The sequence below is a fragment of the Haplochromis burtoni genome, unplaced genomic scaffold (genome assembly GCF_018398535.1).
Source record: "Haplochromis burtoni strain Fernald_Lab_line unplaced genomic scaffold, NCSU_Asbu1 Contig_388, whole genome shotgun sequence".
In the NCBI taxonomy this organism is placed as follows: Eukaryota; Metazoa; Chordata; class Actinopteri; order Cichliformes; family Cichlidae; genus Haplochromis; species Haplochromis burtoni.
The window spans coordinates 473,277-497,139 of NW_024582749.1; the positions used below are offsets into that span (position 1 = coordinate 473,277).

A 23,863-nucleotide genomic window follows, 5' to 3' on the forward strand; every position below is an offset into this window, starting at 1 on the left:
GTGGAGGAGGCAGAAACAATAAAAACTATGTTTCAGAGTGTGTGTGTGAGTGTGTGTGTGTGTGTGTGTGTGTGTGTGTGTGTGTGTGTGTGTGTGTGTGTGGGTGGGTGTGTGTTTCCACAAACCAGTCCACTGCACTCAGCTTTGCAGCGTTAGCCACAATGACACACAGTGTTTATTAGGCTCTATAAGCCAAGGTTTCGCTCCCTCTCGCTCCCTCATTTAACAGTGCTGGAAACTTCTCCAGTAAAGCAGTGGGAATAGAAAGTCCAACTGGACAGATAAACTGTCCGAGAGAGCAACGCAGACACACACACATACACACACACTGATGCAGACAAGAGACATAAAAACATACACTCGCAGTCTCACACATGCCGAAAGGGGGATGAGCACAGCTGTGAGTTCCTGCTTTTTGGCTCTGGAGACCCCTCACTAGAATTCTGTGTTGGTCCCATAGGACACAGGGGGGTGGTGGTGGATGGAGAGGAAGTTTGTGAATGTGTCTGCTGATCACACTGAATATTTAGGCAAAATATGTGAAGGACTCCAACAGACTTTTGTGACACTGACACTTTCTTATATTTAATCCCCTTGGTTTTCTTCCTTTTCTGGGTTTTAAATGCAGCGCACAGCCACACAAGTTGTGCAAATACCTTAACTATTTTTAAAAAAAAGTAGTGGGATTTGTCATTGTTGTGGGATGGAAAATTAAACAAATCTAAAAAAGGGAGAATAAATAAGCAGACAAATGCTCATCAAGTCTGCCACAGATCAAATTTAATGTTCGCCTTTCTGAAATTGCCATCAATTTGAGGCCTTTTTTTAGACGCTGACTCTCAAAAACAAAAATTAGAACTTTCTGAGGATCTGCAGCAAGCACGTGAATGGGGCATACGTGCACACAGACTGAACGCAAGTGTGCGTGGAGGTCCCGAGGCTTGTCACTGACCATAGTTTCCCTGTGACCGGTGCTTGACTACACTGAACCTGTCTTGTGGTCTCACACAACTATACTCCACCTGGACAGCAGCTACAGTACTTAATCAAAATTCAGAGTCTTTAAAGAATAAATCATGTTGCACAGGTCTGGACTGCAGAGAGGAAGTTGTCTGTTTTTCTTTAAGATACTCTTACAAAAAGAAAAAACCCTTTCACCTTTTCCTTCATGTGTCTGACCCTCCTGTCAGCAAGCACAAGCTTCAGATACAGTAGCTACAGCTGACAACACATTCCTCATATTTCCCGGCATTTCTCGCCTGAAGGATAAAACACTAATCTCAGCACAAGTAAGGCCTCTTCTAAACATTCCTGCAATGCTCATCCTGATCTAAGAACCCTTCCCACATCTGATGATTTACAGTAAATGTGGACATTTAAGGTTTATGCACCTATGTTTCCTTAATTTCTGATCAAGCCTAATGAAGCTGATCATTTAAGACAGTTATAACACACAAAAACAGCTTCGTTGCTTCTTTACACGAGTATAAATTATACATCGTTAATCTTTGGACTCAGACACTGTCACCTGGAAATTGTGACGCATTCACTAGATATTAAATATGTTGGAGCTTTAATTTTTTTTCTCTAAAAAGGATTTTGTATTGATTTGTCCTCAGCATGTATTGAATCTTTGCAGCTCTCTGGATTTGGACTTTGGCCACTTATTTGTCAAACAGATTTGTGTGTTCAAAGTCCCAATGCTTCAATTAGGTGGAGCAAAATGCAACAAATACAGTTGTTTTGTTTTATGTCAGCTAATGAGCTTTTAGCTTCGCTAGCCTGCCATCTAACATAAAACCTTTAACTGCCTTTGTGCATGAAACTTAAACGCTTTCTTTTTCTATCCCAGTCTATTGTCATCATTTGTTACAGAGCGTTTAAAACAACCAGAAGGAGCCACCACAGACCAGCAACACCAAGGCTTTCACTCTTTGTGGAGCTTTATAGTCTTAATTAGCTAATTAGCAACAGTTGGTGATGTAAACCCTACAAAGATGGTTCAACTGGCGGCGGCGGCAACAAAAATGTTTTGATGAGAAACCACGGGGTTTTTTTTTTTGCTTTCATCCAAGTCACTATGGATCTGTATACAAACAAAAATACAACTTTACCAACCTGTTAACCGCCTGCTGCTTCGCTGCTCTCATATGCAGAAAAGGGTTGTCCAGGCTGGTACAGACTTGTGCTACACCGCCCCCTGCCGGCGGCTGCACATCAGTACATGATCAAGGATGTGCTGACACAATAAGACCGCTAGGGGGAGAACGCGATGAACAAGATACAGGCACCTGTACACAGACTGGTACTGGGTACAGGTGCATTAACTACTTAAGCAATGCACAGTGTTACTTTCCACTGTGCATTTTCTCTGCTGTCATTAATGTTTTTTGTTGACAGGTTTCATCAGCATCGTGTCAGAAATGACTTGTTTTGATACATTTAATACATATAGAGAACATTTTATTCAGAAAACGCAACAAATAAATAAATAAAAGCTAATTGTTCTACTAATGATAAGCAATAGGAGGCTTTATTAAGCAAAAAGTAATAACTATTTAACACCTCTATATTCACTGGGCACTTTATGCTAACCTGCTCGTTGATGCAAACATCTAATCAGTACACCCAATAGCAGGAACTCAGTCTACATGACTCAGTATGACCTGCTGAAGTTCAAACTAGGGATCAAAATGAGAAAGGAAGATGATTTAAGTGAGTTTGAATGTGGTGTAGCTATTGGTGCTTTGTTGATGTCAGAGGTGAGACCAGGCGCAGTGAACGACCACATGTGTCCTTCTATACATCATGTTGCCCTGTTATTCAAATAACCACTCATTACAGCCAAGGTCTGCAGAAGAGCATCTGTGAAGATAGAACAAAACAAACCCTGAAGCTGGGCCACAGCAGCAAAAGACCACACTGAATACCACTCCTGTCAGCTAAGAATAGAAAACTGAGGTACGGTACAGAAAAGGTGTAACCAGGTACTTGCACACTGTATCTAATTAAGTGTCAAGAGTATATAAGTTCAGTACTATAATATAATTGAAATCTCTTCCATTTCAAGTTTCAGTTGTTGCTGCTGTTAGTATAACTGAAATGTGAGTATTTTTGCATGTTTGTGGCTGTGTGCATATTGCTGAGAGAATGTGTGGGGAAGAAGGAAGTAAGATTTTGTGCATATGACAAATTCACGTCTGCTGATGCAATACTTTGGTTTGCAGTTTTAAAACCAACTGAGCAGCTGTCGCCGCAATTCGTAAGACACAAATGTTGGCATGTGTGTAGGCTGTGGCCTTCACTTCCTGCAAAGCTAGCAGTGTGCATGGAATTACTAAAATACACCGTAAATGAAAATGAAAACTGTAAATGAAGATGACCGAGTATGCAGTAATTGTATGTAGTTTTCACTGCCATATAGATATACTGCATATTTAGCCAAGTCATATTATCAATATTATATTTAGTCTCCCGTTGCCTGTGCAGGGAAATGTTTAATATTGTAGACAAGTGGGTCAAAGTTCCCCTGCTGGCACTACATGTGCGTTCGATCAGTGCAGGAGAAAAATACCGTTTTCATTCATTATCACCATTTTGACTCACATTAAGCATTTTGTGAAACTTTTTCCTTAAACAGTCCAACTAAATAAACATTACTTCCTTACTGGAATAAAACACAGCCTCAACATTACTGACACAGCGTGGCATCATCTTGACGGTGAACAGCCGCCCACTTTGGCTGATTTCTGCTGATAACACGTGTTAAATGGACTAATAACATCAGAAGCAGGTGGAACAGCACACAGACTTGCTGAACAACTATAAGATGCACACCCCTCTTCCACGATGTCCAACGAGGGGTGAATGTTAACTGACTGACTGGTGAAGTCTTTCAGCCCTACACAACAGAAACTGTGTCACATTAAGAGCAAAACATCCATTATTCTAATTTTTCATATTTAAACTCATTTATGATGTATCTTTTTCAATTTATTCAGTCACTTCTAGTGAGTGACTTGCAGCCTTCAGTGTATTCTCTCCTTTCGTGTGACTCATGATTCAGCCAATCATTGATGGAAGAAAACCTTATGCTGCATATGTACTCTGACCTTTACCATTTTTTTCTGCATCTTTGCAAAGTTCACGTCCTTTGGAAAATCTATTAATGAACAAAGCAGAGCGAGCCGCTATAGGCTGGTAACGCCCGTGTAACCCTGCTCGTACAGATGCTGCACAGCAAGCTTGACACTGGAGCAGACCGCAGATTGTGTGAGTTGTGCGCGGACATCCAGAAGATCAAATATGCCTGCATGATAACACACATAACACGGCATCTCGCACGACAGTGTAGATGTGAATGAACGTGTGTATTTGTGGGTAAAAGACAACTGTGTGTGTGTAAGATGGCTGTGGTAAAGCGAGTGGCTTTATGTTTAGCTGAAGCTATTTATAGCTCAGACTGCACTCACACACAGCATAAATAATTTAAAGTCCAACGTGCCTGCAAGGAAACATCATCCTTGAGAGGATCGACCCCAAGGACTCACATTTATTTCAGTTTATAATTAACCTCTAGTTAATCCTGCAGAATAACTAATATAATATGATCACGCTTGCTGTCAGCTGTCATTAAGTTATTTGTCCATCATGTCCTGTTTTGTCACTGAAAATGAATTGTGTGACCAATCAGTAGGTGTTGTTGTTCCAGCAAGCAAAAGCAAACCCAATTTAAAAACCTGTGAACGGACTGATAATCACATTCATATCAGGCGCAGCAGGGATTCAAACATGCTCTGAGTGCTAAATGTTGCACAGTCTCTGAAGCCGAGTGCACGTGACTTTGTCTAATGAAACTTCTGCAGCTTTGACGTTAACTGCTGGGCGATGGTAAGCGAGCAAAGACTAACAGAGATCAAAATGACTCCAACGATACAGACGATGTGCTGCTCAGATCTGCATCTTTAGTTCGAATCTTTTTGGGGCATTTTGTGTCTCTGCAGCTGCTTTGCATCTGTCCGCATGCAGATGTGAACACAACCGAAACAAGAGTTTAGTACATTTAACGCAATCGCCGGTTACACATCCTCTATGAATATGAGTGCATTGTGTTCTTGTTGAGGTTCGCATCCCTTTCAGTTCCACATTTCCCAAATGGCTGTGGTCCCTCCTCCCGTAAGAATCTCATCTTGCTAAATGAGCAGGAATGGAGGTAAAATAAAAAAATTAAAAGGTAATAAAACTGCATTTTGCCTGATAGAATGCGTAAAAACCAAAAATGACACCTGATGAGACCAAGTTTAGGAAAACAAACGCTCCCATGTAATAGATTTACTACATTTCAATCCTAATCCACTGAAAACCATGCTGAGAGAGCACCGTCAGCCAAAGGAAAAGTCTGGTTTGAGTTCATCCACTGAAGATCTTCACTGGTCTTTTGACATATTTCTTTTGCTAAATGATGCGGGGGCTTGTAATGGGTTGTAATTATTTGTGTTCTGTGTGATCCTCTTTGAGCCCACTTTACTAATCCTCCCATCCTAAAGGATGATGAATGCACACAGCAGAGTAGAGAGAAGCTGGGAGAGAGTTATCGTGGGAAAGGTCCACGAAGAAGAAAGGTGTTAGATTCTACAGCTTCACGAGAGTGGTAGATCATATAGCGAACACGCACATGACTGTACATACACACAGTCCTGCTTCCATCATTGAAATCCTGAAGACTTCCTCTGATCTTAACCGTGCCGACTCCTCTAAAAATACGCACTTCATCTCTATCCAATTTTCACTGGAATGACCTTTTTGTCTCCACAGGTCTTTTTTTTACTTAAGCCGTAACTATGCATCACATCAGGATGAGGTCTGTGAAACCGATTTATGTACCATCAATGTAAGTAATATATCAAATACAAACACAAGTCAAGCAAGCGTCCAAGACTGAGAATGAACATGTGCGTCAATGTTAGCATTTTTGTAGGAGTTAACACTTAGCTTTGTGTTTTTTTGTGTGTTTTGTTAAGCAGGCTTACACTGCCTGTTCTCTGGGCAAGCTCACATCATGAGTAACTGCATAAATTTTCCATTTGTGTAGCTATTTTGTTATGTACGGTGAAAAATATGCAGATGAAACAAGCAGATCTGTCATCCCTCAAACAACAGCGATGATGCTGTGCATGAGTAGACGGCTGATTGGTTAAAACCTTTCATCGAACATAAAGAGGAGGGGCATCAAAGTTCTACACACAGGGGAAGAAGACTGTAGAAAGATCCCCAAAAGCAGTGTGAGAAGCGCACACAGTGGTCAGTTTTCATTGTTTAACACTGTTTCACTTCACTAGGAAGCAGTGTGGCTCTGCTCAAGGAGCTAAACTGGAGGAACAAGAAGATCACAAACACAAACGAGAGCAGCACACATCATCGTAATCATAAAAGTCTGCTTATGTGGTCATATTTTCAACACTGTTTGTAACCTGTTTCAACCAGATAAATGATCCATGATTTCCCTTTATTAGTATTTTTATGCTCAAACCTGTTCAGGCCCTTTTGCTCTTAATTAAATAACAAATTAAAAAAAGAATGCTTTTGTTTCTGTTTATTTCAGTTTTAGATTAGTTGTGCTTTTCTGTTCATGTGCCCTCTGCCTGCTGCAGAAACAGAAGCCCTGGCTGACCACCTGAGGGAACCTGAAGGACGGGGACAAAAACAACAGCTTACCCAGCAACTTGGGGCTTCCACACTTTAACATCCTGTATATCTGGACAGAAAGCAGTGAGACATACGTGTCTGAATATACGAATACACTCTATGCTCTTTAGTTCATGTTGTTTTTTGTTTTCTCAACTTGTTTCTTTGGACAAACAAGAGAAAAAAGGAAAGCTGGTGACAGGAGAAGCAGAAGAGCTCAAGAGACAGGAGAGGAGGGTAAACAGTGGGGGTGGGTGGGGGGGTTGACAGGAAGCAAAAAAAAAAAAAAACGGAAAAAAGGGGGACAGAAAAAGACGATGTGAAATTAAGTGGTAAACAACAGTACACCAAGGACAATGACAAAAATCAAAGGAACGATGATAGTAAGCAAAAAAAGGGGGAAATGTTGCAATCGATAGATGGAGGGAGGCTGGGAGGAGCGGGAGAAGGGGTGTAAGATGAGGTCGTGTCTTGAGGCAGTGGGAACTGGATTCAGCCAGACTTCCATAAAAACAGCTGGGTAGTGCTGACAGTCAGGGAGGGCCTTCACCGAGGGGGGAAGTGAATACACGCAGCACACACACGCACAGACAGAAAAAAGAGGATACTCTATATGCTGCCTCATGTGAAAAACAACTCACTCTGATTTTTTTTTTATCTGTCCGTCATCCTCTCTCCACCACAGTCGAGTATCTACAGGAACAAAACAAACTCAGCTGATCGGGGTGACTGCGCTTCCATGTTTTTCCTCGTATTTTTGTATTTTAATCAATGAATCCAACACGCAGAATCTCATTTTCTGCACCTCACTTTGAATTTTCACTTTTTTCCCCTAACAGATATCTTTCTATTCTTTTAGCACAGAGATCAAATCACTGTCCTTTGTCCCAGTGTGACCCAGTGTGAATTGTGAGTGTGAATTCGGCTATCTGAGCAAATAAAGAGCCGTGTGAGAAACATTAAGTGTGTCAACTGTGATTAAGGTTAATGGGGCATCACCGTGCAAGACAAGCAATAAGACAAGACGCAAGTGAGTTCAGACTGGCTCGAGTTTGATCCAGAGACGCATGCAGCAAGATCCCGAGCACGGGAGGTGATGTTTTATTCAGACGTTTCATTAATACAGATCAGGCAGATCGGCATAACTGTGAATGTGCGTGGTATAATATTAGCTCAAGAATCACTCAGTGGGACTAAACAATAAAATTATTGGATGGGCCTGGACCCTCAGTCAGGTTGATGCTGCTTGATGTATTAACTCATCTCCCTTTAACCCTTTCTTCTATTTGGCTAACCCTCACAAACAGAAGGTTTGAACAGCAGGTGGGTGGGGATTATGTGTATGAAACAGTGTGTCTGGAGCAGCCTGAAACCCAAGCTTTTGGTTCACTGGGATTACCTTTGCACACACTGATCTCATTATTTCAAACTGTGGCAACGTTTAATATGAGCAGCCACAACTGGAAGAGTACACACATGATAAAAAGTAAGAGAAAAGCTTTATAAATCCACATCAAGATAGCGAAAATCAAGGAGGAAAACAGATGAATGGATGGAAGCTGTGAAAAAAGTCACAAATCCTTTCAGTTTGTAAAATAATAAATTTAAAAAAATGATAAATGGGATTTAATGGATGGGTAAGCTGAAGTAAATGAGCTAAAACACGAAAGTGTACAGTGAGCTTCCATTTCAAGTTGACAAGGAAAAAGGCTTCTTCCTATATAATGATAAGTTGAGCCTTTATATAAGTGCAGTCCAAGAAAAGCAGCTGGACATATACCGGAGAGTAAAATTCCTCTTGGTGTTTACCGCTTACAGAATGTCCCCAGGACCTGAAACCAGCCGTACTCATTCAGTGTATTTAGGTCTCATTCTCAGTATGTGTGATTCGAACACATTGTCCCAGGTACTCTTATGTTTTTGGGAACATGGTAAACACATGGCTCAAATTTCCATCTCCACGCCCAGCCTCACACACCTCCTTCTCCTCCTCCTCCCTGCCTCCTCTCACTGCCTATCAGTCTCTGCTTTCTCTTCTCTTCGCTCCTCCGTCTTTTCTCACTAGAAAGTCATACATTCCTTTCTCGTGTGCACAATTTCACAAACTTTTTCCCCATCCTTCCCTCTTTTTCCTCTCTCTGCACCTCTTCGCTTCCCACACCTCTCTTTTTGTCCATCTACCTTTCCCCTCCTCTCCCCTCTGTTGTGCAACCCCCGTCTTATGTTTCTGTCAATAAGTGTTTATAGATACATGAATGTGAATAAGCACTACGTCATGTTGCTAACCCCACACGCCTCGGGTAGGACGTGCGCTCAGCGTCCCCCAGACCTGGAAAGACAAGGAGGTTTCTTGGAAAACAATAAGCAGTGAGACGGGATGTCACTGTTCTGCTCCTTATTTGGAGTTTGCAGCAAGCAAAGCAAAGGATCTATAGTGGGAGTAAAAACATCATTGTAGGAACACCGATTTATCCTAATGGAAACAAACAGTCGGGGCTTTTTCTTTCATCAGTTGCTTTCCCTCAGATTTAAATAGCAGGCTGAGGAAGGCTGGATGTTATTTCTTCCTTCCATTCATTTCATACACCGGTAAAGCTGAGGCGTCCGTGCCAGAAAGCACAAAAGAGCTGTTTTCATGTTTGTTATTATAACTATTACATTATGTTCCCTGGGAAAGTTTTTTTGGTCAGGAGTTATGACATTCTGCGTACCTCACACCTCCTCTTCCTCATCCCCTCCCAGTGCTGTCCTTCAGTCCCAAATGAAGATGTTTTGACTTGCTCCCTTTGCTTGATCAGATGGTGCCATTATCCAGGGCTTAGTATTGTTCACTTGCCATCGCTCAGTCACAATCAAATTGCAGGCAAGATCGTTTTTCACATGGTATTGGGTGTCCAAAGCTGCAGCCTGCTTGTGAAGAAGCTGAACAGGCTCGTACAGGTGAAGGATTGAATTTACTGTAACTAGAGGAACCCACTCATCAACAGCTGAGGATAAAGGAAGGAAAACACGCATTACAAAAACGCAACACCTAAAATGACCCAGTGACCTTTGCTGCTCTCAACGAAAAGCAAACCAGCTGAATAAAAGCCAGCGACTGCCTCTAAAATCTTTTGTCTCAGTCTTTGTTCTAATTCATCTTTTTTCTGATTGACAGAGCAAACTCTCTGAATGCCTTTCTGTGTGGAAGTTGAGCCCTCGCCCTTCGGCTGGGTGGGTTCTGTCCGGGTACTCTGGCTTCCTCCCACAGTGCAACAAGATGTGCATGTGAGGTTAAATTAGCAAGTAGCTTAACCTAACTTCACAAGGGTTAGGTTAAGTTGGAGGGAAGAAAAGAGTGATTTATTCTATCCATCCTTCAATTTTCTTTCATCTATCCAATTTAGGGTCATGGGAGCCTATCCCAGCTGCCACATGGACAAATCACCCAGTCTGTCACAGGGCTAACACAGAGAGACAGACAACCATTCGCACCTATGGGCAAGATAACCATGAATTAACCTAAAACTGCATGTCTGGAGAAAGTTGGAGAACATACAAGCTCCACCAGAAAGGCCAGATGGTGGCTCAAACCCTGGACATTCTTGCTGTGAGGCAACAGTGCGAACCACCACGCCGCCATACTACCTTGGTGATGTAATCTAAAAACTAAAAATCAAATCATCGAAGCATTCATATATGCCAAAACCGTTATTTCTCAGTCAATCTGAACACGGAGTCTTCTTTATTGGTGCTTTTACTAACAGCGTAAATTTAGGGCTTTGTTTCACATCCAGAGCCGCTCTCCCAGTGTTGCCAACTCCTCAGTAAGGAAAATCGCTATTGGTTGTCCTAAAAGTCGCTAGAAGTCGCTAAATGACGTCATCGCCTAATTTGCATAATTGGTCATGCTAATCTAAACCTATGTTGTTGGAGAGAGAAATAACATCGTGGAAGAGACATAAAGGGAGTAAAAAACGTCCTAAATGCATTTAGAGTTTATTTAGAACTACAAATTAAATTTCTTTTAGCAATTATTGTTTTTTTTAATGTCACAATTCCAACCCTGCTCCTTTACCCGGGCTTGGACCGGCAAAAGTGACCCAAAATAGGCACTCTGGTGGAGTTACTTTGTGTGTGTGTGTTTATAAGTAGTTTTAAACCTTGAAAACAGCATAAGAGTAAAAGAGTAAAAGAAGAACTTACTGCGTTACAGCACCCGCTGCTTGTTGAGAGTAAAAGCAAAACGTGCTTTCACGTCTTTTTTTAGCTACTTTTTTTTAGAAAAAAAGTCGCTAAGGGGTCTGAAAACTCGCTAAATATAGCGACAAAGTCGCTAAGTTGGCAACACTGCGCTATCCCGGGCTGAGTTATTGTATGGTCCCTTAATAAAGAACGAGACACAATAAAGACTAGAAGTGAAGTCTTCCAAGAAGAAATAGGATCTTTAAAGCTAACTCTGGTGGGGTGTGGCTTGAGGCGTGGCTGCAGGGGAGTTGAGGAGCATAATATGGGCTCAAAATGTGGTCATAAATATTTTGTACTTGTAAATTGGTTTTGTACTTGTAAAAAAGATTTGTATGTGTAAAAAAGATTTGTATGTGTAAAAAAGATTTGTGCGTGTGTAAAAAAGATTTGTATGTGTAAAAAAGATTTGTGTGTGGACTTAGCCAAAAAAAAACCCCTGCAAGTTACAAGTACGAATTTTGACCCTATTTTTCATCCTTTAAGCTGATTGGTCAATGTCATGTCAATCACAAATTAAACAATCCAATCCGAGAACAGATGGGTTTGGCTGTCGGAGGGGCACTTTTTTGAACTGCAGGTCCTTGAAGGGTAATCTCTATATAAATATCCGATAGCAGTTAGGTCCCCTAACTTTCAGCTGCTGTTGAAAGGATAAAGTTGTGGTATATCAGTGGTTAGAAATACCATTATTACTTAAGGATTAGTTTAACACAAAGTCAGGGCTGACCCAGGACCATTGCTGTGAGTCACAGTGCGCAGCATAAAGGTCCTTTCACATCGGACGCAGGATGTGCTGCTAATGCTAACTGCTAACTAAAAGCAAAGGATCCAGAATTTGTTACGCTGGCTGCTGAACTCTGTGGGTTTTTGCAGCAGCTCTACCTGTACTAGATGCACCTGCTCCTTGTTGTTTTTATCTCTGACTTTATGTCCTCTACATGAGTTTGTTTTTTTTGCTGTTCTTCAAATGTTCAATAAAAACATGTATGCTAATTCATAACGAAGAAAGCTTTGTAATGAAGACTGTCATTTCCAAAACACTGCCCGCCCCCACCCCGCGGTCCGCAGCGCTGTTGAAAAGGCTGTGGAAGTCCCTGTATTAAACACGTAGACCTGTGACACAAAAATCACCAAACTCGGACGACCACAGACTGTTTTCCTTCGTGGTGATGAAGGAAAACGCTGGGTTGGCATGTAAAAGGGCATTTATTCCCTTCAAGGACCTGCAGTTCAAAAAAGTGCCCCTCCGACAGCCAAACCCATCTGTTCTCTGATTGGATTGTTAATTTGTGATTGACATGACATTGACCAATCAGCTTAAAGGAAGAAAAATAGGGTCAAAATTCTACTTGTAACTTGCAGGGTTTTTTTGGCTAAGTCCACGCACAAATTTTTTTTACGCATACAAATCTTTTTTACGCACACACAAATTTTTTTTACTCATACAAATCTTTTTTACAAGTACAAAACCGATTTACAAGTACAAAACGAATTTATGACCACATTTTGAGCCCATAGCATTGGGTTTCAGGCGGTGGCAGGGGAGGCTGAGACACACCGGAGCTCAATCAGCTATTCATGTCTCGCCTATAAAAGGATGTGCTGGGACCTGAGGTGTGGTTGTTGTGTGTGTGTGGCTGGCAGCTGAAAAGATGTGATCGAGGGTTAGAAGAAACAACAACCAAATAAAACGTGTTGTATATTTTTTTCTCACACTAACATTTAAAAAAAAAACAGTGTTGGGATTTCATCTATTTGACAATCACAAAAAACAAGACTCGAGTCAGCTCCTGTTGCATCATTAAGATTATAAGGTACTGCATGCTGAGGGAAAAGGCAACACATGTGGAGCTGTTGTTAAAGAGCAGGGAGGCTCAGCTCAGCAGTGCATTAGCCAGATGAGCTGCAATGGCTCTGCCGCATGTCCACGTTCATGGCTTAACAAGATGAAGATCAGCGTAATTTTTCTCCCAGGACTTCCCTGAAGAATCTGGTGGTGTGTCATTTTTCATTTAGCAGGGCAGTAATCTTTTCTCTTTCATCTCTCGTTTAATTGGCTTCTGCTACATCTGACCGGAGCAAGGATTGGGATCATGTAAAAAAAACCAAAAAACTTTTGACTTAATCTCAAATTTTGTCACATGATTGCAAAGCAGAAATCAATTCTGTACGTGAGGGTAAAACTCTCAGCTTCCAGAATGCAGTCAACACAGTTTGTGCTTCCAAGAAGTGTGCTATATTTAGCAGAAGAGGCCATTCAAGCACAGCATTTTCTCTCTTCATTAAATCAATATATGATGATGCAACAGTAAACTGTAATGCCCAGTCGGTAGAGCTGTGCAAAGGTCTGCAGACACATGAATGTTAGTGTAATGAACTAAAGTGGATTCTCTTAATGCTATTTGGGATTTTATGGATTCAATTAAATTCAATTAAAGTAAAAATTAAAGTAAAAAAAAACTTTTTTCCACCTTTGTCCTTGTGCCTTACTGCTTCGTTGCTGATATCAGTAAACATATTGAAACAGACGAGTCTTGAATTCAGCTTGGCTTAGCCTACTTCAGTGGACAAAAGCACTGGGTCACACAGACGCTTAATCTTTTAATTCAGGTGTTTCTAGCACCATTACCACAGCTGTATAAAATCAACCTACATGGCCCTGTGGGAAAAAGTGATTGCCCCTAAACCTGGTTGGGCCAAACTTAGCAGCAACAATCAAGCATTTGCGGCAACTGACAATGAGTCTGTAACAGCACCAAAGAGAATTTTTGACCCACTCATGTTTGCAGAATTGTTGTAATTCAGCCACACTGGAGGTTTTTTTTGAGTATGAACTGCCTCTTTAAGGTCAGCATCTCAGTATGATTCAGGTCAGGACTTAGAATAGGCCACTCCAAAGTCTTCATTCTGTTTTGCTTAAGACATTCAGAGGTGGCCTTGCTGGTGTGTTTTGGATCATTGTCCTGCTGCACAACCCAGGTGCACTTCAGCGTCAGATCACCTCCTTTACTCACGGTACCGGATCTCACGGTACTGGGTTTTTGACCCAGTTTGTCTAATTTTGGTTGAAGTTATATTTATAGTTCCTAGTTTTGCATCACTATGCCTTCCCTGTCTTCCACGTTTACTTACTCTTGTCTCCGTGTTTCCCGTTCCATCTGTTCCCCCAGTCGGCCGTGTCGCCATGTCACAATGTCAAGTCTGCATCTTTGTGAAGGTCTCATGTTTCTTGTTTTACTTTGATAGCTTCTTGTCCAGTGTTCAGTGTATTCAGTTTTTTCTCTGTTTGTTGTAGTGTCGTACATTGGCTGTGTGTTCTTGCATTAGTTCCATGTTCTCCAGTCCATTCAAGTCCTTAGTTGCTAGTCAGGAGATTTTTAGTTTGTTTCTTGAGTATTCATGTATTTTGTTTTAGAGCATTTTTCCCAGCAAATAAAGCTGCCACTTTGAGTTGAGTTTTCCATTTGAGAGTCCTGCATTTGGGTCCTAACCTTGCTGCTACACAGTTTACCATGACACAAGGATCTTTTAGTTTCTTTTGACAATGCAATGAGAAATGCGAGGGCTGCCTATTTTTCATACCTGGTTGCAAAGAGCAGAGGTAATCCTATCTGGTTGTTCAGTCTGACGTCACTAGCCGTGTCTGGGCCTAAACTCCGCTGCAGGTCCATATATCAAACGATCACTATGGCATTACTGAGAGTTGAAAAACTGTCTAAAGTCTTTCATCTTTAATAAAATGATCAGCGTTCTGCTCTACCAGGTGTAACAATTGAGTTTAACATCCAGGCATCCATGAAAACGGAATTTATGACATTTAACGGAGTTAGAAGTTAGCAGGAAGTTAGCTCGCTAGCTTCTATCTAAATACAATATAGCATGTCCTGACTGCGGGGTTTTGGAAACAAATGAAAACGTACAGCTCTGTTATCACTTCCAACATAAATGAAGACAGAAAACTAAACAGCAGTGACGTTTGTAGGGTTACTGAAGTTTGGCTAGCTGGTATATAATGATGTGCTACATGAACGCTAGCAAAAAAACTATGTTAGCATAATATAAACAAGCTAACTTTTTTTCCACTCGATAAAAGTTAACATAAGTGTTCTCGGGGGTCAGGAACAAATGTAATCGCATGGCAGGATGCTGTAAAAGGACCAAACTTCAGCCAGGAGAACAACTGAGATAATCCATCCATAATACGAGGTTAGTCATTCATATACTGCTGCATGGGCTGGGCTGAAGTTACATCCTAAGGTTTTAAAAACTGAGCTTAAATAAATGATTAGCGGTAATAAAAGCTGAGGGAGGTCAACAGTGATCACTGACTGTTTTAGGAGCTTTTTGAGATTAAATAGAAGAAAATACAAAACATTAAACATGTTAACAACACAAAAGCCATATTAAACGCAGACTACTTTAGGCCCGGAAGTAGGATTCGTCACGTGGGATCAGGGGTGGCTGTAGCTCAGGTGGCAGAGCAGGTCAGCCACTAATCAGAAGGTCGGTGGTTCGATCCTATTGCCCCATCGCACTCATATGATGCTTTTACAGCTTTCATACATGACTCTGGTCAAGCAGCCATTACTGTTGGTGTTTACTGTCCGGTCTTTCATCTCCTGTGGTCTGCATGCCTGGCTCCACAGCCATTGCCTCCTGGTTTGGATGTTATTGTTCCAATTTTCCAGCCACTGAGTAGCAAACAACCTGGAACAGCGGGGTTACTCATTAACTGCCATATCTGGAGAATCTTGGTTGTTCACTGCCCAATCTGCCACCTGCCAGGTGTGCATGTGAGTGCAGTTTATGTGAATGCATATGTTACAGGTTATTACATCAGTATCCCTGCAATTAAGTAGGAGAGTGAATGTATAAGAAGTGAAAACCTGAAGAAAGAGTGAAGAGCTGGTTTTTTCAAAAGCACTGAAAATTATCTAAAGAGTATATTTTTCTATATGTCAGCGCATATCATTGTGTCTGTATAAGAACAGTCCTGTGTGCATATTTCCCCCCTACACAGGTATGTGTATATGTGCAGCACTATCTGAATATGAGAGCCACGGCAGGCTTTACCACACTGATAAGCTCCCAGCAGGAGCTGACTCAGGACGTGCTGCTGAAGTTCAGCTCACGCTGCCACTCCTCTAACTTTGTGTCTGTTCCAGCACTTGTTCCTTAAAACAGCCTCCCAAAACTTTCAGTTCTAGACATATAAACTCTGGTCTTTAGACTTATTCGTGATTTCAGTACAGAGTTTTTCAGTATAGCTATAGAGTGCATGCATGTCTGCTGCATATTGGATTGGAATTTAAACAGAGAGTGCGAGGCAAAGCAAAGACTTTCACCTTTCATTTGAGGTAGTTTAACAATGATCATAAACGTCTTAAACTAACACTCAGAGTCAACACGTCTGTCACATTCTGCCAGAGGCTGCAGGTCTGGTGCAGCTAGGTCCATAATATATTGGACAAAACACAGTTTTTGTAATTTTGCCTCTGTGCACTGCCACGGGGGATTGAAGGCGAACAATTAGGACACGACGGAAGTGCAGAGTGGAAGATTTAATTCTAAAATTTATGAGACATTTATGGGATGACTGGCTGACGAGTAGTATCTTGGCATGTTCCCTTCAGAATCACAGTCAACTTTATTGACCAAGTATGTGTACACATATAAGGAACTGGGCTCTGCCAATTTCTTTGCTCTCAGTGTACGCAACAGAATAGACAATACTGACAATGAGACATAGACAGTAACAACAAAGCATATTTATTGAGCAATGGTGCAGAGTGTGAAGACGTTGGAATAAATTATGGAATAAATAAGGGATAATTTACTAGTTACTATAGATTCAGTATATTAAAAAAGCCTGAGCGAGTGCATAGAATATGATAAGGATAAGAAACTCTCTGTTACAACATCAAACCAAGTCCAGAATTATTATTGCTAATATGTATTGTAATATATCTATCTCACTAAAGCACTTCTGGATGGATGCAAACTGCATTTCGTTGCCCTGTACCTGTGCATGTGCAATGACAATAAAGTTGAATTCTATTCTATTCTATTCTAGAACACTCCTGAGAGATGCGTCCATGAGTGTAAAACAAGGTTCAAACCACTGCTTACACTCAAGAACAAGAAGGCCTGACTAGACTTTGTCAGGAAACATTTTAAAGAGTCTGCACAGTTCTGAGAAAAAAAATCTTCCGACAATTGAAACCAAGATTATCTTTTAAAAGAATGATGGGAAGAGAAAATCATCATCTGTCAGACATGGAGAAGGCAGTGTAATAGCATGGGCATGTATGAGTGTGATGATTTGTCTGAATCAGAGTCATCACAATCAAATATTTGCTGAGACCTTTAAGAAAAACATTAACATGTATCGTGGTGGGATTAAAGGAAAAGCCAAATGATGACTAAGGTCATTGAAAAGTATCCGTATCATACTCCGAATAAAGTCCTTACACCAGCGCTGTCAAACATAAGATTCAACGGGAAGAATTGGCCCTGCAAAGTCTTCAATCGAGCTCACTGGATGACTTTGGAAAATGTGAAGGAGAAGATAAAATTTGGACTTTTAATTGCATTTTAAGGTTTTTCAGCCTCCCAAAGGCCATCAAAACAGATATCAAGACATCAAGGACGATTTCTTTCTGTTGAAGTAGCACTTCCTGTTTTTATATAAGATACCTCAGGGATTAAATGTGCAGTTAAACTTCTGTAAACTAATAAAAAGTGCACTTTCATTGATCCATCCCACAAAAAATCAAAATGGGCTGGATGTGACCCATTATGTAAAACGAGTTTGACATCCCTGGTTCACACTGTTCATCTAATCGGGGACATAATCACTTTCTGACTCAGCATGCATAAATATTTTTTAAGCCTCTTTCAACTTCCACGCTTCTTTTCCTGCACTGCTGTCTCGGTGCTCGTGTCCAGGGTTTTATCAGGAACTCTCTGAGCCTTATCTCTTTGCACAAATGCTGGACAAACACACACATGTGCACACACAAATTTAACAAAAACAAGCCATTTATTGTTGAAATGCCTGTGACCTCTGCAAATACTGACCCCCTCCTTTAAGCTGTTTGCAGGGCACGTGATGAGTAAAAGCAAAGGAGTGTTTACCGAATACTGACCCTGCATTAGATAACATTTCCTTTGCCTGTTTTAAAAAGAGGAAACCAAAAGGATTGCTGGCATCAGAGTGAGCACTGTATGGGATTTTGCAAGCATTGTTAGGTAGAAATGTTATTGATTAGATGACCAGTTAAGCAGCTATGGCCTTTTAATTAAACAGATTAAATGACTGACCTAGTTATATCTTTTCTTTAGAGAAGCAGTGTTGGTCAGTTCTCAAACCTATTTTCTGGTAAGTGTTTTATCAGAGCTCTTTATCCTGCTACAATTATAGTGACGTAATTAGAAACAGTCCAATCTAATCAGCCAAACAATGCCTACAGAAGGCTGCTTTGTTTCAATCAGCGAGCGAGGAAGACGATCAAGGATCAGGTGTCCTCTGTATCTGCAGCCCAGCACAGTCAACACTATCAGAAGCAAAGGGGCCAGTGTTTGATCACAAAGTTAGCTTGATCAGCCGATAATCGCAAGGGTTTTTACACATACTGAAGAAAGAGAGCAATCTAATTCCGCTGCCTGTGTTTATTTATATTAGAATATATTTAATTATAAAGCACTTGAGATTTTTGTAACTTGACTTCATTGTGTGATATTTAATTTGTTGTTAATGCGGATCAGAGTGTTTGGCAGCTTTCGGCTGGTTAGCTGATGATGGTGACAGAGGAAAAACAGACCCAGAGCATTTTACTTTGAGTAACTAAACCTCTTCTGGAAAAAGAAATTATAGATAAGAACCTTTGCACACTGTCTCATTTTATCAAATCACAACGTTTCAGTCCAACCGACCTTCATCAGGTACAAAAACACAGAGTACCTGATTTAGTTAAACCCGTAATTAAACCTCTAAAGTGTCGACTAAAACCCAGACACACAAGGGTGTTTGAGGCTGAGCTTTAGTCTTCATTATAGCCACACATTACATCTTTAAACTAATCATTAATTCAAAATTAAATTAAGGAGGTCGATTTCTTTAAAGGAACTTTAATTAGATTAACTTTTGTTCTGTCTGATACATTTAAATGAAAGGTGGTCAATACACGAACGTACGAAGTGATAATGCTGAATTCATTTATTGGTTATTGGCTTCTTGTTCTTCTGAATCTCAGAGAGAGAACACCTCCAACACGCTGTGTATTACATATATATGTACTCTGTTTAATGTGCATAATTTTCTGAGTCATGAAAGGAGGAAAAAAGTAAAAGTTGGACTATTAATGTTTTAATTTCTTTTCAGGCACGACTCTATAGCTAAAGGGAGGTCTAGTTTCTGTACTTGCTGACCCACTAAAACCTGCTCAGTGCTCAGTTACTACAACAAACTGGTCCACTTATTTTTACTTTCCTAATGATGAAACACGTGATGAATGTGTTCGTGACTAAAGGTGGATTTGCAGTATGAACTTTTTTGTCTGCGATGACAAAAATCTGGGTCGTTTCAATCCAGTCTCCAGCGATTCAGGTGACCTTGTTGTTTTGTTCACTCGGCACAGAAAAGCAAGGCCTCGCACAGATTTGTAGATTCAATAACTCAAGATATGTAACGCCTGTCGTCTATTCCGCTATCATGAGTCAACAGTTGTTCAGGAAGTGCTGCTGGGGGTCTCTCAGGTGAAGCTTTCCTATAAAATCAGAGGAAATGCGAATAAAGGGAAAGATGTTTGACAGTAAATGTGTTGTGAAGCACTTTGGCTCAGGGCTTCTCATCCTGCCAGTTAGCTCCTGCACTGAATGAGTGTCCTTGTGTCTCCTACACTGCCAGGGACTGCTTACTCCAGCTGTCCTCTTATCTCTTCAGGGAGAAAGGAAAAATGAGAAATTCCCACCAGTTATTGAGACAGTGAGGGGAAAATCTGGAAGAAGCGGCAGTGCTTTGGCTTTTAAAGAGACATGCTCGTGTTCTGCACAATATTCAGTTAGGTGTGAGCTCAAGAAGGATTAAGATATATTTATATAGAGATCTTTTCTATTTTAGCTGAGCACCTACAAATACTGGTGGTTGGACACACTACAATAAGAGGTAACAATGCAAGTTTTTACAGAGAAAGAAAGAGAGAGTGTAATTTCGAGTAGTGCACACAAATTGTTTTTTTTCTCTTCGTATTCTCTGACCCTTCTCTCTGAAGGCGCCAAATTGTTTTTAAAAACACATTTTTTATCATTATAACTGATTTTCCAAGAGCAACCATCATTATGTGAATTCTAAATATAGATTTATTTAAAAAACATGCAGCCCAAAGATTCTGAAGCAACAACATCGCATGCAGGATGTTTACAATGTTGCTGTGTAACCAGTGTATTTCGCTCTTTAGCCCTCAGTCATAAAGGCTTAAAGGCTGGTTGGTTTCCCCCGGCAACCTCAGCTGGTTTGTGAGTGATTGCTGGAGGCTGCAAGGAGATGTGTGGTGCAGGATCAAAAACCTCCTTCCAATCACTGTGAGCTCGGGATGCTGGCAGCGAGTTTGCATGGAAGTTCCTGATACGTCTGCAAACACTCGCCAACTGCTCCTGATAGAGTTCTACCTTTTATGCGGTGCCTAAGCGCCTTGTGTAATGTTCACCTACACACTCACTGGGGGCAGCTCAGGGTTTATGGAGAGAAAATATTCTCAGAAGGTTGATACATGCGGATGATGTGATCCGCAGCTGTAAACTAAAATGTATAAATGTGTGTAATTCTAAGTCTTTCCAGATGTGGGTTTGCAGTACAAATGTGAACAGGCACAAAACCATTTTACATCCAAACCGGATAAGCAGTGATCACAAGCATTTTTAATTTCAGTGTCACATGTTTTTCACGTTCACAGAGTAGTGTACACATATCCAAGAGTGTTTGTGCCACGCTTCACACCATCACCGTGCACGTGCACTCCAGGATTTCGGACGATTTGGTGTCAGCTTCACGGAGCCACATGTTTAAGAAAACTGGGACATATGATAAAAAAATATCAGTTTTTAGTCGTGGAATGACGAGTTATCCACTTTATTTAGAAGAAAAAAAGAGTTTGTTTTTTGGCAGTGACACGGGAAGTCAGATATGCCAGTTTTCCGGTTGTACTTAAACGCATTTACATTTGTTGACATGTGAAACTGACACCGTAAAAACTGCAAGCATGGCGTGCACGAGCAACGTGATTCGTCCATATCAGGTGATCATTTTAGGCATATTCGATGATTTAAAGGCGAGTGAAAAAATGTCACAAACATTCTTAGACATCTGCACACACAGGAAACTATATATATGTGTGTATGTGGATTGGAACACACTAGCAGACACATCCACACACACACACACACACACACACACACACACACACACACACACCACACTCTAGACAACACACACACACACACACAGAGAGAGAGAGAGAGAGAGATTTACACACAAATCCCTGTGAACACTTGTACATCTTGGTTCACGCATGTGAATCATCAGACTAATTTCTCTCCACAGAATCAAAATAAATGTTACACCCCCGATTTAGGCAGAGGTGTCTGTGACCATGTAAAGCTGCACAGACCCCACGGATGAAAACACACCGGCAGTGCTGTGGCGTGCAGCGTGAGGTGTGACGTCTCGGTGAAAGAGCTAAATTTAGACCGCATCTTGAATAATAAGCGAGAGAGTATGACAGAGGAAGGGGGGCAAAGGGAGCAGAAGCAATGAAGACTGAATCTACATATATATATTTTCTTTTCTCTTAATCAAAAAGCGGTTTTAGTTGTTTATTGAAGGAGGAATGAGTAACGCAGCACGAGCTCATGGTCGTGAGAAGAAAAACACAGACTCGAAGTAGACAGGGGGCTGGGAGTGGGGCGGTGCTATGAAGAACGTGTATCTACTCAAATTCAGAGTGTTCTGTTCAAGGTTTTCACAAGTCGGTGTTTACGGCAAAGCTGAGCTACTTCTGAGTGCTTCCTGCACTGCTGGAGCAGCTCTCTGAGAGGATGTTTTTGTCTCTCCGGCTCACACCTGGAACAAGGAAAGACTGAGAGAGCTTTTTCTTGTTTTGTTTCGAAGTGTCTCTTTGTTTGACACAAGGACCGTGTCACTGTATTTATTACCTACCTGACACTGGAATAAGCGTTTTTCTCTCGATAAACGGACTTATCATCACGCGCTACTTGTGTCAGGCTCTACTGCGCGAGATCACTTTGTTTGGTTTGTCAGCTGCGCGGAAATCTTGAAGAAACTTAGCTGTCAGGAAGCTGCGCTTTTTTATTTCTTTTTGCACACGGTTTCCAAAAAGCACTTCACATTTTTGCTGACCTTATGCTTTTTAATATAGAGATTTTTTTTCTTAATCTGACAAATTAATCAAGTTGCTGAAAGCAGCAACGATAAACGTCCTTTATCAGATAAGCGGGGCACGTTTCCTGTACGCACAAGGAAGACGCACAAGGAAGACGCTTGCGCTCAAGCACTCCAAGCGCACGGGCAACACCAAGTGCATAAAAAAGACATTTAAAACGAAATAAAATCGTCCATCTAATAAGATGACGGACGGCCCAAGACAACGCAGCAGCACGGCGGGATCTGCCAAGGATGGTGCCGCTGTGAAGGAGTCAGGAGGAGGTGTTGCGCTCAAGAAGGAGATCGGGCTGGTGAGCGCCTGCGGTATTATTATTGGTGAGTGTCACTGCTGTTGCGTGGGAATGACATGTGGTGCAGGCTGTTGTCTGACAGCACAGCGACGAATCTTTATGTTGAATGTCTGAGGGTCTGAGACTGTATGAAAAGTGTGTAAAAATGAGAATATGACAAACAGGGACGGGACTAAGCACTGCAGAGAAAATCAGAGTATACAGCCACCTGCTCTTCAGTTATGAGCAGGGTAAAAAAAAAGCTGCACTGGGATCAAATTCCAGATTTGAGGAATGTAGTTTACAAGTTTATGATAATGATGATCATTTGTGTGACTCTAAAAGCAAGGCAGAAATGTTGGCAACACATATTGTAGTTAATCAAAAAGGGCGTTAAGTCTCCATCATGCTTAAAATGATTAAAACAGGCAAACACACTCTCTACAGAGCAACCTCACATGACAGCTGGAAACAGCTGAACACAGGTAGACACCACAAACTAAACTTATATTGTAACTGAGTCTGCCCTGTAACAGTCTCCTGCCCCTTGCCCCTGCAGTCGTTAATCACTGAAGCTATCATCATTTTTCTGTAGTCAATTTTCTGCAGCAATCAGGATGTTGTCCCTTTAACTCATCTCTGAGGATTGGTGCATGCAGTTTTTAGGCTCATGTGACTGATCTGAGCCTGCAGCTGTAATTTAGTTAGGATTGACTGGAAAATGCACCTTTAGCCCATTATAATGCACACACACACCAAAATACACGCTCAAAATTTCAACCCTACAGTGATACTGGATCATATTACTTCTTTCAATCCGCTTACCATATATGGTTCATCAGATAAAGGGTTAAAGACATTTCTCCAGCCACTTTAACTTTTAGTTCAGTTATTTGACTCCTTACTCCTGTAAAATGCAGGAACCTTTGCACGGGAATCCACCATTCTTTGCTGAATACTGCACCGTGACACTTTTGAGGAAAAGTAGTAATAGAAAGCTGCTTTGCTGTGTATTTGAGTATCGTGTTGAGTGCAAAGACCCACAAGACTGTAAAGTTTAAGATCAAATCAGTAACATTTTGATATTTTCATTATGGATTTTCAAAAATTTCACTCCATGACTAAGACTCCTGTAGTGATAATGGCCACTGTTCATGCTTAGAGTGTTTAATAAAGTATTGAGTACTCCAGCAGTCCCCTAAACTGCAAGGAGTGAGGAGTA

The 23,863-nt window shown here is 41.1% G+C and overlaps 1 protein-coding gene and 1 long non-coding RNA gene across 2 annotated transcripts in view; one reads left to right on the forward strand and one right to left on the reverse strand.

Annotated features, from left to right (window-relative positions):
- Nucleotides 1–2,280, reverse strand: part of LOC102299134 — a 5,587-nt gene extending 3,307 nt beyond the window's left edge. The window contains exon 1 of the long non-coding RNA XR_317185.3: nt 2,119–2,280. This is a non-coding gene — a long non-coding RNA (uncharacterized LOC102299134). The remainder of the gene's footprint in view (nt 1–2,118) is intronic.
- Nucleotides 2,281–21,702: 19,422 nt separating this feature from the next.
- LOC121811960 (large neutral amino acids transporter small subunit 2-like) overlaps nt 21,703–23,863 on the forward strand; it is a gene marked incomplete at its 3' end in the record, with an annotated part of 6,971 nt that continues 4,810 nt past the window's right edge. Inside the window, exon 1 of the mRNA XM_042212709.1 lies at nt 21,703–22,687. Within this exon, the coding sequence (XP_042068643.1) occupies nt 22,555–22,687 (133 nt within the window). The remainder of the gene's footprint in view (nt 22,688–23,863) is intronic.